Source organism: Psittacula echo (assembly GCF_963264785.1).
Source record: "Psittacula echo genome assembly, chromosome: 7".
Classification (NCBI taxonomy): Eukaryota; Metazoa; Chordata; class Aves; order Psittaciformes; family Psittacidae; genus Psittacula; species Psittacula echo.
Window position 1 is genome coordinate 54,794,510 of NC_137740.1, and position 18,954 is coordinate 54,813,463.

The following is an 18,954-nucleotide window of genomic DNA, read 5'->3' on the forward strand; positions in this document are numbered from 1 at the left end:
TTCTCTCTGGAGACATATAATAGGGTGTACCAACTGCAATAAATACAGAAGCATTTTTTGATGAGAATTTCTCTTATATAGCAGTAAAAGTACAGACTTCCTGGCTGAAAAACTTTTTCATCTTCGATACATCACATTTTTACACATATAATTTTACACATTATTTTACACATATAACTCACATATAACGAGTCTTCAGTTTGATAAAAATACACATGAACTAGATATCCATTTCTTCTAATGCAGCTTTTTTCACTACTGATATCTAATTACCAGAATTATTCAGTTGTAGAATACTTCCACTTCCAAAACAGAACTTTTGCTTTTAGAGAAGCTCAAAAGTAATTATTTTCTTCTGAAGAGAACCAAGGGAACATAGCACACGCACATACACGCGTGTCCCCACTCCTTTACAAACTGTTATCACTGTGGCTGGAAATATCAACAGCTAGAAATTCTTTTTGTGGCTTAGTATTAGTAGTAGTATTATTTTTGAAATTAGGTGTCTGTTCTTCCTTTTGACACTACGCCAATCTGGAAAAGCTACTTTCAAAACTGATAAACACAATTTAGTTTGAATATCTGAAGCTAAAATTGAGCCTGAAATCCAGAATCTTCAGCTTCCCAGAGAGGAAGGCAGGAAAACCTCCTAGCCCAACAGAAGCCGAGGTTCCTACACGCAACTCAGCCATCTGCTGCAGGACTAGACTCTGCACGGGCTTTTCAGCTCCCAGATCTGTGGCTATCCTAGCTTAATCCTGCCTCAGAGCTGTGGGCTCTGGAGACGTCTGCTCTTGAAAAGCAGCGTTTACTAGCACTGTCCCAGAGCAAATTTAAATTGGATACTGCAGGACATCTCTCCCCTTGATTTTAATTAGACACTACCCATCTGTGTTACAAGTTACTTGGAAGAGAGGAATTGTGAAAGATTTAAGATCTACGAAAAAAAAAAAAAGGCCACTTAAAAATGTACCCAAGTGATGCGTTCATATGTGACAGATCGACAAAACCAGAAGTTATAGAAAATAACAGGAGTGGCAATTTTGGTGCATTGGCTGAACTTTCTCCCCCTACTCCCCTAAAATGAACTGCCTAACAGCAAAGAGTCACAGATATATGTAGATTTTTACTTCAGTTTAGTGTGGACAAATATTTTCTTCATCACTGAATCCTCAGGATGAAAATCACCTGAATTCTGTCAATTCAACACAAATGGACCTTATTTCAAAACTAAAAATCTTGCAACATAGCCAGATTAACATCCACACTTTCACTGCAAACTATGAAAATCAGAGTATGACCCTCACACTATTTTATTTAACACAAGAGATCTGTTATTACTTCCACACTTCAGAATTAACCTCACCTATTCAGAATTGATCTCTGTATGAAAACTGGAAACAGATACAGTGAGTATGTAAGTAATTCCAAATCTGAATAAACAAGTTAATGGTTTTTATCAATGAGATTATTAATTTTACTCTAACCACTTCCCAAAATTAAGGGGTTTGCTTTGACAATGTACCCTATCTTTTAGAAAAGCTGACATCCCAAACTATGTCATACTTTCTTAGGGAGGGGTGGAATACTTTCCTGCTTGCAAGACCCATCTTAGACTGGGAAACCCAGTACCACCTTATCCCAGGTCAGGCCACTACTGCTGGTAACCCATAATTTCAACTGATCTCCTTCTTGGCAAACAATATTGAAAAAAATATTTGAAACCCATTTAAACTAAGAGTATGCTTCTCTAACAGATGAAGTCCCATATCACATCCTACAATAGATTTGTTCCCCTAAATATTTCAGGGGGGGACTCTCAGCCCCAGGTTCCACAGCCCCTGTCCCCAGAGGCTCCCTTAGCACTAGCCGGAAGAATCACTGCAGCTCTGAACTGAAACTGCAAGAGATTAAGAGCTTAAAGGGAAAAAGGCTAGGGAAAGACAACTCAAAATGATGGAGTACTGTGAAAACCATTTTCTCTCATGGGATGTTCATATTCACCCATAACAGAGGAATGAGTAAGAGAGATGATCTTTCCCCTGTAAAACAATAGGCATGCAGATGGGTGGTCTGCAACACAGAAATAGCTACCAGAATATACAGAAGCAACCTTGTTATTCTAATTTATCAACAGCAGTAATTTAATGGGCGCATAATGACAGCTATCTTAAAATTGGAAACTGTAATTAAACACCATTTGGCATAACACAGCCCTCATACCTTTATTATCCTTACTGTTGTGTTCCCCCTTCAATTTTATTATATTTTATTTACCTCCCAAGGACTTACGAGCTTGGACACCTCTGAAAACTTTCAGCTGGATTTTGCATCCATTAATTACTGCACCAGCTTAGTATATTCTGATGCTTTGCTGTCAGAATTCACCTAACAATGAAAAAAGTAAGTTCAAGAGTAATCTGGTTCTTAACTGGTTACAGCAGCACTGCCTTTGCTGCTCTGAGACATCACACAAGTAGCTGGCAGTGAGTAATGTGCCTGAAAGAGGCTTCACAGAATCCACAGGGGGCAGCTGAAAACACGGAGGTTTGAAGGTTCATAGTTTACCAAAAGCAAAGGTAATTTTAACCAGTAGCTCTGGGAAGCCTGCTGATACATTAGGGGTCTGATATGACTGTGAAAGATTGATGATAGTGAAAGGGAAGAACAAATGCTATCATTTTACAGCATTTAGCCTGGTGCAACACCTTAACTGCAATACAACCTGAAGCCCCCAATGACCAACAAGTGAAAGGAACTGAAATTACTTATGCTAGTTATCAAATCACAAAAGCAACCTAAAGATCTAGACATCATTACTACTTGTAAACTGTTTTTAATAGAACATGACAAGAAAGATTCATTATTCTGACATTCAGGAACTACTAACGGCATTGCTCCCTGTTTTAAGGAATGGTTGCAATCTTGCTCTCCTGAGACCTCACCTGGAGTACTGTGTACCATTCTGGTGTCCTCAACATAAAAAGGACATGGAACTGTTGGAACAAGTCCAGAGGAGGGCCACGAGGATGATCAGGGGACTGGAGCACCTCCCATATGAAGACAGGCTGAGAAAGTTGGGGCTGTTCAGCCTGGAGAAGAGAAGGCTGCGTGGAGACCTCATAGCAGCCTTCCAGTATCTGAAGGGGGCCTACAAGGATGCTGGGGATGGACTATTCATCAGGGACTGTAGTGACAGGACAAGGGGTAACGGGTTCAAACTTAAACAGGGGAAGTTTAGATTGGATCTAAGGAAGAAATTCTTTACTGAGAGGGTGGTGAGGCACTGGAATGGGTTGCCCAGGGTGGTTGTGAATGCTCCATCCCTGGCCGTGTTCTAGGCCAGGCTGGACAAAGCCTTGGGTGACATGGTTTAGTGTGAGGTGTCCCTGCCCATGGCAGGGGGGTTGGAACTAGATGATCTTAAGGTCCTTTCCAACCCTAACTATTCTATGATTCTATGAACCTTGATCCATACCTGTACTGCTTGCAAGCAATTACCACATGCTATTATACAGTATGGAGGTTTTTTTCCTGTTCAGTGAAACCGAGCACCACAATACTACAAAGACATGTGACTTTCTTTACTCATCTGAGGACTTGGAAATGAGATAATACAAGACAGAGATGTAAAACATTAAGATACCTATATTTTTAAGAACAAAATTTGTAACTTTAGCATTCTGTTCACTGCATTTGCATTATCTCTGATAACCTGCAGGTCTAAATGGTAATCTCCTTGAAAATGGCCTGGGTCAAATAAACTGCTTCCTCACAGTCTGCTGCTGCTCTGCAGCTCCCTCCATTGAAAGATGCTGCAGATCCAGAAAGCAGTGTTTCTTTGTGCACACCTTCTGCTATTGGGACAGGCAGTAGACATTACGGAAATGATGGTTATTAGGGGGCAGGAAGCTGGATCTGAAGTATCAGAGGCAAAGAAACTATTATGAAGAAGGGAGTTATGATATAAACAGGCCATCTTATTAACTGCATAAACACATACATCCCATTGCAGCTGAGTTAAAGAGAGCATTCACTTAAAAACCAACAATGCATCCAGGAGTTGCACACAGCACAGTAACTAGCTCTAAATACAAGCATTTTTGAGCTGGAAGAAAAATCTGCCTGGCAAATGTTAATACTACTTATAGAAAACAATGTAATAGCTGATCCAGAGATGTTTAATAGACTAGTTTTCAAAAAAGCCATGTAATTTTTACTGACATTCCATGCATGGGAACACAAACTATCTGAGGTCAGGAATCAGGCGAAAATCACTTCAGTAAGTCTTCTGATTTTCAAAGAATTCCAAAACAAGACTTCAGTTTAAAAAAGAGGCCAAATTTATTTAAGCAGTCAAACAATATGGTTTATAAATGACTCCATGTCCATGAGGAATTTTATAATGCAGAGTTCAACACATGCAAGTGTTTAACAAGACGAATTTTTCACGCTGAAGACAAACTAAGCTGCAGTACGGAACACTGAGGGTAACAAGCCACTGACAACATTCTCCATATTTTTTTTCTTTTTTTGTTACTCCTTTATTTTAATAGGACATTTCTAAGCAATAGGCTCATCTTCATCAACAGATACAGGACCTAAAATACTGCAATTATCCAAAGTAATCTGCAACCTAAATACATGATGCAAATAGTCTAACTGCAGAAACCGATCTGTATCTCAGGTTACTTTATAATGTAGCACTGGAACAGCACAATAGTTTACCTTCAGTTTTCAACCTATTGTACAACAGCTCAGGTTTTATACATAAAATAAGAGCTGGTTTAATTCAGCTTCTTTGAAGACTGATGAATCAGCTGCAGGTTTCCCTGCAAGCCTTCCTATGCAATGAGAGCGCAAGTTCTCAGAACAGTTTGGTTAAGAGCATGCAAGTGGAGCTTTTTGTATTCAGAGCAAAACGGTGCCGAACACCACCATATCAGCACTGGGTCTGACACCCTCTGCTGGGTTAGAGATCCATATGTAAGAGAAAACGAGAGTATTTGCACGCATTTTTACAAGGTATTTTATACTCCACAATCCGCGTGAGTTTACGGTCAAATCACTCATAACACAGCTCTGTGCTGGGGACAGCAGTACTATGGAAATGACAGAAGTTATCAAACCACAGAAGAAACACCAGAATTCAATACAGATGATCCTTTGCTTCCAAGCATTTTAAGAAGACTGCAGATCTGCTCCTTTGCCCTGCATGAAGGCATTCACATCATGGCAGCAGTGTCCACCTGGACAAAACAATGTGCAGCTCTCTAACAACCACACTAGAGAACCAAAGTGATTTTTTTTTTGTAATTGAAACTCTAAAATACTGAAGGACCAATTTAAGGACTACCCTTAGACCCACTGAAAGACTAACAAAGATGGGAAAATACACATTTCCATGAGCTAGCCTCAGAACTGCCATTTCAAAGAGCATAAGGCCTAGCATTTGGCAATTAGAAAAAAAACCAAGACAAAACTCAAAACCAGACCCCTCACACACAGTCATAGGGAAAGGAATAAGAAGCTTTTTGTGGATCATCTTCCCCTTTTTAATATAAAGTCTTCTGAAAACGAGATTTTGTCAAGTTTGTATTGCATCAACAATGCCAAATGCCTCCGCTTCTTCTGCATTTTTGGAGAAGATATTTTCTATTTTCAAAAAGGTATATACATGGCACAACAGAAAATTCTACTGTTTTGATAAAGCTGCATAGAAAGAGTTAAGAGCATTAAAAAACCCTGACCAGTGCAATATTTCCAGTCGTTTCAAATGGACCATCAGCAAGTATTCTAATTAAATCAGTATTATTCATAATTAGCAGTTAGAAGCTGTAGCTAATAAAATTTTTAGTACATTTCTTTATCTCAGAAAGCCTGAATTTAGTTTGCTACTGAAATTTTTATAAAGGCTGCAAACAAGTATAAATTGCTATATATATGTTTGTACTTCACTGGGTTTTGTGCTCCAAAGGTTTATGGAATCATAAAAAGACACAGATTTGAAAGATACAACAGGAAAACCAGTATCAGAAACTGTAAGAGAAACTTTTTTCTCTTTTTTTTTTAAAAAATTTTAAAAAAAGTGGTCCCTGCTAGTGAGGCAATAAATCAGGGTGTCACTGCCTCCAGTGTAGCCTAAATTAACAGCTGAACAAAGCCTTTTTCCTAGGCTGAATTCTGACATTAGGTCATAAGTAAGAGGGAATGGGAGAAAAGGAGATTGGGGAAAAAAGGAGAAAACAAAAATTAACAGCTCCTCTATCAAGACACAGCACCTAACATTAGAAACAAAGCTTCCATCTCCCTACCCACCCCACTCTCTGGATGACTCTTGTAAGAGACGAACTTAAAAGGGCTTGAGGGTTTTACTCTGTTCCTAACTCTAGCTCAGTCTTCAGTCCCTTTGCAAGCATTCCCCTGCAACGAGCAAAAATAATCCAGGGCTGAAGCAGTTTCTCCCTCTAACTTCCTGATTTCTGCCTCAGAACAGAAATCTAGCTCTTCTGCTCTCACAACCAAGACTTCTGTCTTCTTTGTGCACTCCCACCCACAGATTAGAATTTAGAGCTTCCTCTTCAAACTCCTCATTTACATCCTTCTATCATTTGCAGGCAGTAGCAGGACTCAACTACAAAGATCACCACAGTGCTACCAGAGGTGGCCACTAGACTACGACAGCAGCACAAAGAGCAGCACTTATATAATACACCATGCCATGAACTATTATCATCTGATAATCTGTAGGGTTATATCTGAACTTCAGCATGGAACTCAAACCCATTTCCAGCCCAGTCTCACTGCTTCTCCTCTGTTCCTTTCTCTCTCTTTTTCATTAATGCAAGACTGTAGATCCATGCCCAAGTTTTACCTCACTCCTATTAAGATCTCAACATTTACTCATGGTTTTGATTATACCAGTATGAGTATACACGAAACATGATAAATAAAACAGAAAGGCACAAAAGCACAAGTAAAGGCTTTCTGGAAGACAGGGAAGTAAGGATTTTATCAAAAATTTGCTTTCTAAAATAGGGGTTTTGGGATGTTAACACTAGGATCAACCACACCTCAAATATGGTATAAACATACTGCACATCAATGCTCTCTTTTTCCACACTCTGAATAAGCTAAATTAAGAGGTGAGGATACAATCAACATTTTTAATCCAAAAAGTCTGATATTTCATAGTCTAATTAGAAACACCACCATCTGAGCAAACACAATTGTGTGTCCTCCCACGGCCTTAAGACAGGGACTGTAAGTAGTACTTAACCATTCTTGGCTTTCTTAGATACTATCTTCCTTACAGTGCACTCTTACCAAACATATGAAAATAACCAAATGCCTAATTACAGAATTGTTACTGTCATTTGTGAAAAATTCTCACTGACAGCATTTGAATTGATTTTACCTATCTGTATATTCAAGTACCACTAAGGTACTCTGCCCGCCTCAATACCCTTTATAAGGAACAGGAGGCAATTCTAGATGCTGCCATCAATGGCTCTATTCTTGAGGGGTCCAAAAGTTCATTTCACACTCTTTGCAGTCAGTGAACAGGCTTGAATTCAGCAACCATTAAACACAGCCACTTCAGCAGGGAAAAAGGGGTTTTTTTTTTAACTAAAAAGCCATAGCTTTACCATAAACACTAATTCTTACACCTCTCTTTAAAGCAGATGCTACTCTATTTATAAAGCTTTTCTCTTTTAGAGAGACCCTCTTAGATTCTGTCATTTGTCCATTCCCTACATTTAAACTTAAAATAGCTGCCAAACTTTTAGTTATTCCTCTTTAAAGGCCATTTAATCATCTCAGTCTCCACATGATACTCAAAAAATGCAAATTAAATGAAAATTTTGTTTGGAAATAGATGATGTGTCCTGGTTTGTTATTTTTTTGTCAATAATATGTTAGGTTTGGAATGTGCTAGCAAAGAAATCTGGTATTTCAAAAAGGTTTCTGTGATTTTTGTGGGTTGCTTTGGGGTTTTTTTTGTTTAGTTTCTAAACTCTTTATGGTTCATAAAGCCCAATTCTGATCTCTCCTTGACTTACTCAGCTTATACTGGGAAACTCCACCTTAAAAGGGGGAAACTCCTCTGTATAGCCTTTGCAAAGTATATAACCAACAAGTCTTCAGTTCTACACATACAGGCACATTGAATTACTTGATTTCCAACACTGATTAAAGTTCAATGAAGTTAAGAAAATGCGTATCAATCTTACAGAATCATGGAATAACTTCGGTTGGAAGGGATCTTCAAAGCTCATCTAGTCCAACCTCCTGCAATAAAAGCAGGGAATCTTGATCTAGATCAGGTTGCCTGGAACCACATCCAGCCTGGCCTTGACTATCTGCAGGGATGGTGCATCCATCATTTCTCTGGGCAACCTGTGCCAGTGTTTTACCACCACCATGTAAAAAGTTTTTTCCTCACATCCAGCATTAATATCCCCTCTTTTAGTTTAAAACCACTGACCCTCATCCTATCTCATTTTTTCCTAGCATTTCTAGAAAACAGTATTATCATGAAGACTTGTTTTGATCCAAGAATAAATATTAAATGATTCGAACAAGTCATTGGGGATTGGCGGGGCAGAAACAACACACCAAACCACGAGCTGTACAACTGAAAGGTGTTACAGCCTCTCTGTGTTTGTTCATGGTGCTGACCATTACTTTATTTTTAAATATATATATTAATATATATTATAGAAATTTCTTTATTATAGAAAAGCTTTAGCTGGACCAAACCTTCTTCCACCTCATGAGTGTGCACAGTATTTTCACCATGTAAAAAATCCATACCTCCCCAGCACCTGTACTTCAGAGAAAGTTTACCTAAAGAATGTGCAGCTGTAGTTTTGGAGCTGAAAAATCGACCAAGTCCAAGGTCTCCAAGCTTTACTACCCCTGTAGCTGTAATGAACACATTGGCTGGCTTTATATCTGGGGGGGAGAAAAAAATAAAACATTTAAAAGTCACAATGAGATTGCAAAACCAGCTACTGTTCTACTAATAAAGAAAGAGGCTTTTATTTACAGCTAGTCCTAATAAAATTTGATTGTGCTGCTCAGAAAGAGGAGTCTGGGATTCGGAATTTCAAATTAACTATTTTAATAGTACAAACACCACTCAAAAAAAGAAAATCAAGAGCCATGGAAAATATTTAAAAGAAGAAAAAACATAAGCAAACAAACAACAACATCAAAACACCAGCACCCACCCCACACCCAAAGCAGCATATAAAGGGAGTTCATTATAACTTTATAAATAAGCTACATATAAGGTCTTCCATTAAAATTAGGTTATGTCTTAAGTAACAGACTAAAAACGTTTAAGAACTGCAAAACATTTTTCATCACTTTTACTGATCAGATTACCCACAGTGGCTTGATGTTACTTCTTTGAGATAGATAACTGATTCTCTTTAATAGCAGACATTGAAAAAAAAAAAGTTTTACTCATGAGAAAGGCTATTTGAACTTTTCAATGGAATTGAGCTAATCAAGTAGAAACAAAGAAAAATAATTATGTATATCTAGAGTTATTTTTCACAAGTAACACTCAGTTAAAATGTTAATCCAAACCTTTAGAGATAACAGCAAAGATTTACGTTTTATCATTTTCAACAAGGTATCTGTCCCGTTAGTCTTCTAAACAAACTGACCTGGTATTTGCTTAGCAAGTGTGCTTAAGCTCTTACTCAGCTCAACAGCAATGCACCATTGCTTGAACTTAAAAAGAAAATCTCTTAACTTGGATAAGAGGGGGTTACTGTTTGCATATGATATGGGTACAGTAAAAGGAATGGTTTATAACCCTTCACACACCAGAATTCTCAGGTTTCCAATAAAAAGTTACAAAAGCTTATAAGCCTAGCAGAGGAATACAGAAACAATTATGTTATGCAGCTATCTGACCTACTTTTCAGGAGTTTGTATCACCTTTGTTTAACAATCCAATACTGATACCAGTGAAACTTAAAAATAGCTTCAGCTGTCACTGGCTTTGATGTGTAACCATGGAATTGTTAGATTTGCTATAGGTTTGCCAGAAGCTTTGAAGACTGCCTTTCAGTTTAAGGAGTTTAAATTCATTCTGATTTTTAAAGAAAATATACTGAAATAAGCTAGTTTAGTTATAAAAGCATTAAAGGAAGATACCTATACCCTATGGAAAGAATCTGTAATTTTATGTCCTTCTTTGTGGGTATTTTGCACTTGCAGATATAAGTACAAATGGGCAAAGGAGAAGAAAAAAGAAAAAGAAGAATCACAAGGCAAAGCTACCAGCAAGGGCAGGGGCATCCAAATCGATCTCCTGAAGAGTGCAACATCTCTGGTTGCAAATGACAAAGCTCAGCAGAGACAGATGGACTTTTGTTTTCAGGCAGCTATTTACATCCCAGCAGAAGGAAGTCACCAACCTAAGACACAATTTCACCTGAACCCAAAGAGATAGCCCATATTTATAGCTTGAAATTCATAGCCAGAGGGCTTTCCAGAGCAAAAGAAATGGTACATGTGAGAAGCAGCTATACCATGATCTGTTTTATTTGACTCTGTTACAAGGTAAAATGAAGACAGCATACAGAGGAGACAGCAGTAGAGAGGTTTGAAATGGGTAAAAGAGATTTAGTACCTGACAGAGTTAGCTGGCATCTACAAGGGCTGTTGGGACACAGTACTTGACACAGAGATTGGAAATAGCAGAGAGAAGCAGAGAAGGGGAGAAAATTCTCATAGCTGCACATAATCCAGTAGACAAGGGAACAGGAGATAGGCCTATACATCACCAAAAAGCAAGGCAGGAGGCAAATACTTTTACAAGAAAAAAAGGTGCAAAAGGTGAAAAGAACAGATGGATAGCTGTGCAAGAATGCAGGCAATGGGAAAGAGAATGGGAAAACACAGAAGAACAGGACAGAAAATCAGAGCCAGCAAAATGAATTGACCAAAGAGGTAGCAGTCCAGGGTCTCCATCACAGTACTATGACTTATTTTGAAACCTTGGTATCACAAGCCATTGCCGCAAACAAACGCTTACCACAACAAATGCAGAATCACGAACTTCTGTCACAGTTTTCCATTGCTTATAAAACATTACAAAAAACACACATTGCATCAGCTGCCAAAATCAATTCCAGTATGATGTTATTTGGTGTCACTGGCATTGAAACGGCTTAATTCTCACGAAGTAAAAGGTTTAGTAAAGACAAATCATTATTGATCCTATATTACCTCTATGCATAACACGACGAGAATGCATATGTTCCAAGGCACTGCAAAGCTGAACAAAGTACTTCCAAACTGTTCTTTCAGGAATCAACCTCTTCTGTTTCTTAAAATGCTTAAGGAAAAAAGGATGGACACTGAATATTAAAATTTGAAACTTACACAAAACATCTGAAAAAAAGATAGAAAATCCTTTATTTAAAAACAATAGAGGCTTCCAAACTAATGAGAAAAGTTTAACAAAAATTCTTGACATAAAGCTTTTCCCTTAAATACTAACACATGCGTCATCAATGTATGTGCTTGTCAACACAGAGACACACATGACATTAATGAAATAAAGCTGCTATCCCAAAAGAGTATTTATATGCTATTTAGCAATCCTCAGCGCAGGATTAACGCAGTCAGAACAGTCTAGCGTACAGTAAGCAGCCACAGAACAAAGGTCAGATACAAAGGTATGTGCCACAAAGCTTCCCAAATTAAATACTTCCTTACACCAACATGGATTTCCATATGCTTATTTTCTAAATAGAAATAAAAAACAGTAGTGATCCACAAGCACAAAGATCATGTAAGAAGAGCTGATCCGGTTAGTCTTGGAAACTTCTGCTATACGTAAAACGGGACTAAAGGGACTGTGATTTCTGACAATTTCACAGTTACCTAACTCCTCCGCAAATATCTTCCACCCTGTATGAATGACCATTCCCAATCACTGGTCACAGTTCAATGGCCTGTTAAAGCCTACGTTAAACATAATTATGCTCTGCTACACACATCTCCTTCAAATACTGTATTCAGGGACTGGAATGACAGTCCTCCAAAAATATCTACTGAAAACCTGGAATTCAGCCAGTGCTAAAACATTCAAGTTTGATCACTCTAAATTTTGCAGCTGAAGGTAAGACAACTGAAAAACTGCTGCTCATTTAATCTCTCTTTTTAAAGAATTCCCATTTTGACAGATTTTTAAGTTAAACGCACAGAGGAATTACAACATTAATAATAGCAAAATTTTAGATGGAAAGCAAAGTACTTCGATCTATTTTAGCAGCATATGTACACACACATAACGCTTCACACGAACACCCTAAGGAAGTTCATATAACAAGCATTTATTATGCTGGAAAAATACAAGTATTTTCATATACTATATTAAAATGTGCCACTGAGAAGCTGACAGATGCATCTACGCATTACAGACACATGCAGGAGTACGAGAAAGATGTTTTTAAACTAAACATAGCCAAACGTATCAGTCATACAAAGGATCATAACATTTCACCAAAATGTGTTTAGTTATAGGGATTATTTCAAAATGCATTTTCATTTAAATGAGGCAAAGCATATAAATTACTTTTTTAAATATAATTCTCTTGCAGTCTTGGATTGAATCCAAACAAACGCTGTGTATCTGTTCTCCCCATAGCTGGATTTGCATATCAGAGGATCGTTTGATGTCAACAGGAAGATGGAGACCAGGTTTCTTTTCATTTAAAAATAAATACACAATACATGTAAGTATGTGCACATGAAAGCACAGTTCCTTGATTTAAAATGCATTCTGAAATCATCATAATTATAACTAGGTACTTTATTTAAACATTCTGACTTATGTTTTTTTTTTAATCTAAGCACAGTGATGAGCCACCATTAACCCATTAACAAAATGTCTGAAATGGGAAGATTTTCCATTACAGATTTCCATTCCAGTGTACCTAAAGTACATCAGCATCCTTTTAAAGTACTTATGTACAAGTATTCTTTTGACATTTTATTCATTTGCCATCTACAACACTGTAGCCAACTGTACACTAGGAAAATCGGCTTCAGTTCTTACAGCGCAAGCACGCAGTATAACAACAGTTTTTAAAATGCAGTCCCACTCCACTGAAGGCATTAATAATTTTGCATAAAAACAACCCTTTCCTGACTGAAAGCATCAATATTAATCCTGTAGAATTTATCCATCTACAGAGGACGCAAAAAAAGAGCTGCTAGATTTGCTAACAACGTTTAAACTAAACAAGAAACAGGTACCATTTTCTCTTGTGTAGGTTTGAAAACAATTATCTCTAAAATAAACTCACTGAAAATTGCTTTGTGTACTCATTAATTACACTATCTTCTTCCATCAAAATACATATTCTCAATGTTTTCTTGAGCTGCTGTCCACCAACAGCCAAAGCAGTGATGAAAAGACTGATTTTGCAAAACTAGCTATTGAAACAAGTTATATGTTTCTAAGAAACAGTCCAGCAGGCAGAGTTAATTCTGAGAAAAATCAGTAAGGAAAAGGAATTCCGTTCCTGATTAGAACTTTACCTTCTGACAAGCAATATAGATCAATAGAAAGCGTGGTCAAACCTATTTTATGCCAATCAGCATAATTAAATTTATACATACAGCACATATTAACTGTATTGAAAGCAAGATCCTTTTCTCTCTCCTTCATTTTTAAATAATCCACAATGCAAAATGCAGTTCTAATGGTTGTGGGGTTTGCCTCCTCCCTGTGGGGAAGCCAAAGTGCAGATGACATGATGCCAAAACAATTATTTTAACCTCTACTGTAGCAGAGCGTATCAGCACCACAAACTGTTAATGCTGAAACTAATTCTCTGCCTAATGCTGTAATGTCTCAAGCATCCCAAAGTCTACATAATCAAGCAAACTTATTAGTCATTGTCCACTGTATGAGAGTTGCTATTACCTGCTCAAATTTGACCTCAAAGGAATACAGCCTGACATACAGCTTTCTGCAGCACTCTCATCTTCAACATTTCACTATTCTGCTTCTTCCACCTGTCCTGATGTCCCTCAAATCACTGACCTTCTAGGGTGTGACATTAAAAAAACATAATCCTGTTAGAGATAAAACATCAGCCTCAACAGATTTGAATCTGGGCAAAAAAGGAACTGCTTGTACATGTGCATTAAAAATTTGGGCAGTGTTGCAAGCTAGTGTTTTATCAGGTAAACAGAGAATAACAGGCATGCTCAAGCAGCAGACTATCTCCTAGCAAGAATTATTTGTTTCAAAAGACATACCCCACAAAGTTTCCATCTCTGCCATTGAGAATGGAATCTCAAAAACCTACTTTGAAGAGTTTTCACAATGGCACTACAGAGGAAATTGCAATTCAGTCATTTAATGCAACTGGAAATTTTTGTGGTCGTAAATCTGCTATTCAAACACCTTAAAGAGCTTTAAGGTAGGCAGCTAATATCACCTGCTTGTCTTTTCATCCCTTTTCACAGAATGACTGAGCAGTTCGGTTATAGGAAAATGGAATTCTCCTGGGCTTCTCTAATGAATTGCTACAAGAAAAGTTAAATATTCCCCAAATGTTTGCATCCTAGTTTAGTTAAATATAGTTGCCCTGCACCTAAACAGCACATGCCATTCAGCTTCTGGGAAGGATAAAAAAAGTAAAAGGTAGACAGGGAAAAAAAGTTTGAAATTAATATAAAAAAATAGGATTATATTATACTGAGTTACTAAAGATGATGCTTTAAAGGTCAAATTCCAAAAGCAAAAGTGACAGCAATTAGCAAATGGTCTCATCTAGGCTTAACAAGCACAGTTCAGAGAATACTCTTAAAGGACTATGTTTGACTTTTGTAAGAAAACTAAGGATTTCCTGCTGATGAATAAAGAACAGTGAACATAGATGATTTCAGTGCAATTGGAGATTTGAGATATGACTACGTCTCAGTAGCCATGCTGGGAAAGAACTTAGCATTCAATTCTGGCGTTAGTGTTTCAGAGAATTCTAAGGTGTGATTTAGCCTGGTTTAGACCGGGGGGGGGAGTGAAAAAGGGAACACACTTTTATTAAAAGAAGAAATAAAATTAAAGACAGAATTTGGAGGAAAAGTAAAACGAGAACGATCATTTCCTTGCTTTATTTATATTCCTTTTGCTTTCCTTCATGTTTTGATGAGAAACTTGATTGCATCTGTCCCCATTACTTCACTTCCAGCCTACAAAAATACCAAGGGTTTGGTTTTTTGGCGGTTTTGTTGTTTAATTGTTTTGGTTTTTCAACAACCATATATTTGTTGGAATAAATCAGAATTTCATCAAGAGGAAAGCAACACAGAAAGGATTATTACAAGGAACTTCCGAGCAACACACAACAAGCACCACTTCTGCCTGTCTTTTGTTGGGAGTAATTTTTAATGTGGTCTAGCAGAAAGAACAGAAAGAGGAAAGAGTAGGTCAGGCAGCTGCAATAGGAAATTATAGAAGCGCAAGCAAGAGTTCTTGTGAATACAACAAAAACTAAGCAGAACTGGCAAGGGAACACAGGGTCAAAAGACAGATGAGTGAAGATGGAGCTCAACATCTCTGCATTTCAAAGTGAAGATCAGAGACTCATGTATGTAGAAATTAAGTTTCTACATGGCACTTCCTATTTAAAAGGCAATATAATTCTAGACGGAATGCAGTGTCCTCAAAGTTTTGCCTAGCTCTGTGTATTCATGAATTCAAGCTGCCCACCTCTTCAGACCATTGTAAGTTTTCTGCCATTTTTTCTTGCTTTCTATGCAGAAACACAAATAGAACTTTTCACTACATCTTGATTCATTCATCCAGTCTGATCACAAATTTGCCTACATTTCAAGAGTAGCAGCTGTCTCTTAGCTGTAAAAATAGAACAAATATTTAAAAAAATCCAGATTATTTGTCATCTACCAACTGAACATACAGAAACTAAGAAGTACTTGGCCAATAAAGAGACTAAAAATAATTAATTAAAAAAAATACCTGGATGTTTTTCCTCTTTTGATTTACAGTCGCTTATGTTGTAGTTTTCTCTTTCAGAATCCACCAAAAAAAATGCGTTTAAAAAAAACCAAAGAATAAATTCAGTCTCTGTTAATGATCTCAGTATATGGCAAATAACTTGATTAAATCAATTGCACAAAAGACTAAGACACAGTATAAAACCTAATGCACAAAATAATTGTGCTAACAGAAGTACCTACTAGTATCAGAAGGGCAGACTAGTAGAATCACGCTATGGTCTTCCCTAAACGAACTAAATAAAAAACCCACCACAAACATACCAAAGAATTGAGATAGAAACATCTTCTCAAACACAATCTTCTTTCGCACATAATCAAAATAGAGACATCTATGTACAAGAAATTGAAAGCCTCGCAAGAAAAACGCAAGTCAAAATTCTTGTATTTTTTTCCTTTTTTAGTCTATTCTTTCATGCTAATAATCTATTAATGGCACTGTTAATAAGACTCCTGATTAAATGCAGAGTCCTGAGAAAGTTCTGAACAAAGTCACTTATTTATACATATTTTTATCCAACTGCTTTTGCAGGGATTCATTTTATTCTTCCCTTCCAAGTAGTCCACCTACAGCCACTCTGTCCCACCTAACATTTTTGCTCATGCAAAAAAGAGCATCCAGTGTTCGGAGATGAAGATCACCTACTGAAATCAGATCTAGTCACTGAGCCACTAACATAAAACTTCCAGTACTGCATCATTTTCATAGTCTCCGCTGTCACCCATGAGTGAGGCTTCTTAAAACACACAGCTGTATGTTTAAATTCAACAGTATTTATTTACATGCATCTCTCTCCAATAAACCTCCTTGGGAAAACTGGTAAAGCATAAAGAGCTGAAACTCGTGCTTGAATCATTAACTCTACTTCCAAATAAAACGCAATAGCATGACACAGTAAATACAGAAGCTACCATCTTAACTTCTTCCTCTTTTTACTACAAATACAGCAGATAAATTCAAAGTCTTCTCTCTTCATTCTCACCAAGTTATTCATGTAGCACAAACACTGACAGTGCAGGTTTTGCAAAAACAACAGTGTGAAAAACTAACCTCCAAATATTGTTTGCAGGGCATTTCTAACAGGAAAAGCCCACAAAACTACTACTTAATAAAATCTTTCCATTCTCCCTGCTCTTTAAGGGTTTATGGAGTGAGGCAATTCTAGCATCAGTGGGCAAAATGGAGAGGAAATACCCCCAAGCGCTTTTGCCTTAGTTAGAGCTATTTGAACAGTCTGTGTAATAGTTAAATGAAGTTTAGCTATTACACACTGTTACATCAAGTTATAGCTGACTGACACCACTACTCTCCCTGCAAGTACAACCAGTCAGCTTACACAATAGTTTCAAGCCTGACATCTGTAAAGAAGACTGCCCACCAGACAAAACAGTGTTGATAGTCTAATTATTTTAACAGAAAATCTGCTCACTTATTCTCATTGTTCCAGTGGCACACAGCAAATCGCTGATTCACAGAAAAAATAAGGTGGCTGCCTGGCACTTACCCAGCCCAATTACCTCACTGGTTATATACTGCAGGACCAGTCAGCTTCCTTTCCACCAGCACATGCACCTAACTTACACTGCCGCTGCTCTCGTTCTGGTTAGCTGTGGTTGAAAACAGAGTTGACAGTTAAGCACCAGTCAGATCCCTCAGTAACACACACATATGGGCAGCAGAAGCTTACCAGAACTAGCTCTCTGAGCTTGGCAGGGCTCTAGGCCTTGGCTTTTTTTTTTTTAGGCCTTCACGGCTCCATCTGCAGCGAGGTCATTTCCCCTGTGAACATGCAGCCCTTCCTTTTTACCTGCTACACAGTTAGCATATATATAAAGTTGAATCAGGATGCACTATTTTTCAGTTACAGGGGGTAAAAAAGTTAAAGATTCTTAGCAGCTTTAATAAAGGCCAGTGGCAAAATTTAGCCTGACTGGTTCAAAGCCCCTGGTTTCTCCTTTAGGAAAAGGCACATAAAAATAATTCAGCTTTGATCTGTAATTAGCACATACTGTGTTACAGTATCCTATTATACCACATGCTTCTTGAAGCTACACACTATCTTTTGAAAGTCTTTTCAAAAACGAGGACACAAAAAAGCTAAAAGTAAAGGTGATGCAGAATGTGAAAAAAAACACTGAGAGAGAAATATTTTGACGCTTTTAACATTTATCAATGATGTAGCTTCAGCAAGGTGCCAAGCTGTTCTCTGTTACAAAACATAACCATATGCTAAACAAAAAGACTATGAGTCAGGAGGCTTGGTAGTGGGGTGGGGGTAGTGGGCTTTTTTGTTCTTTAAATAAAATCTAGCAGTCATGGGAGAAAGAGTGCAAGTGAAACACAGATACTGCTGAAAGCCAAAAGAACCACATTCCACATTTTACAACTGGCATTTACAGACATGGATAAATCAGTGTCATGAACAGAAAATGCACAAACATGAAAAAAAAAAAGCCAAAACAAAAAAAACCCTACTTTAAAAATACTTTCTCCACAAACCTGATGTCAACTGTTTGGACATAAATACACATAGAAGAAGAATCTCAGAACTAAAGCCACCATAAGTTCTCCCCCTTGACACTGTGTGCCCATGCACACAGTTTTCAGTTCAGTATTCTTCATGTCAAAGGACCCTTTTCTCATTCATTCATGACACTCAGCTAATGAGCAGTTTGGAAATGTCTCTAGGCTTTATTTATTGTGCACTCTTCAAAACCTATTATTAAACATAATTTCAGGGAGGGGTCTGGCTTCCTGGTACATATAATTGGAATATCAAATTAATAAAATAAACTTGGTAAAGTTTATTTTCACAAACAGCCTTAGAAACAATGAGGTAGTATTATCCCCATTTTACAGGTTAGAATGGGGGCAAAGAATTAAGATCTAAA

The 18,954-nt window shown here is 37.5% G+C and overlaps 1 protein-coding gene across 1 annotated transcript in view; it reads right to left on the minus strand.

The window, feature by feature from the left end:
- NEK7 (NIMA related kinase 7) overlaps positions 1 to 18,954 on the minus strand; it is a gene marked incomplete at its 3' end in the record, with an annotated part of 66,557 nt that overhangs the window by 11,097 nt on the left and 36,506 nt on the right. Inside the window, exons 6-8 of the mRNA XM_080622641.1 lie at positions 11,254 to 11,362; positions 8,851 to 8,958; positions 1 to 33 (exon numbers count right to left, since the gene is read on the minus strand). The exon at positions 1 to 33 is cut by the window's left edge and continues 62 nt beyond it. Of these exons, the coding sequence (XP_080478767.1) occupies positions 1 to 33; positions 8,851 to 8,958; positions 11,254 to 11,362 (250 nt within the window). The remainder of the gene's footprint in view (positions 34 to 8,850; positions 8,959 to 11,253; positions 11,363 to 18,954) is intronic.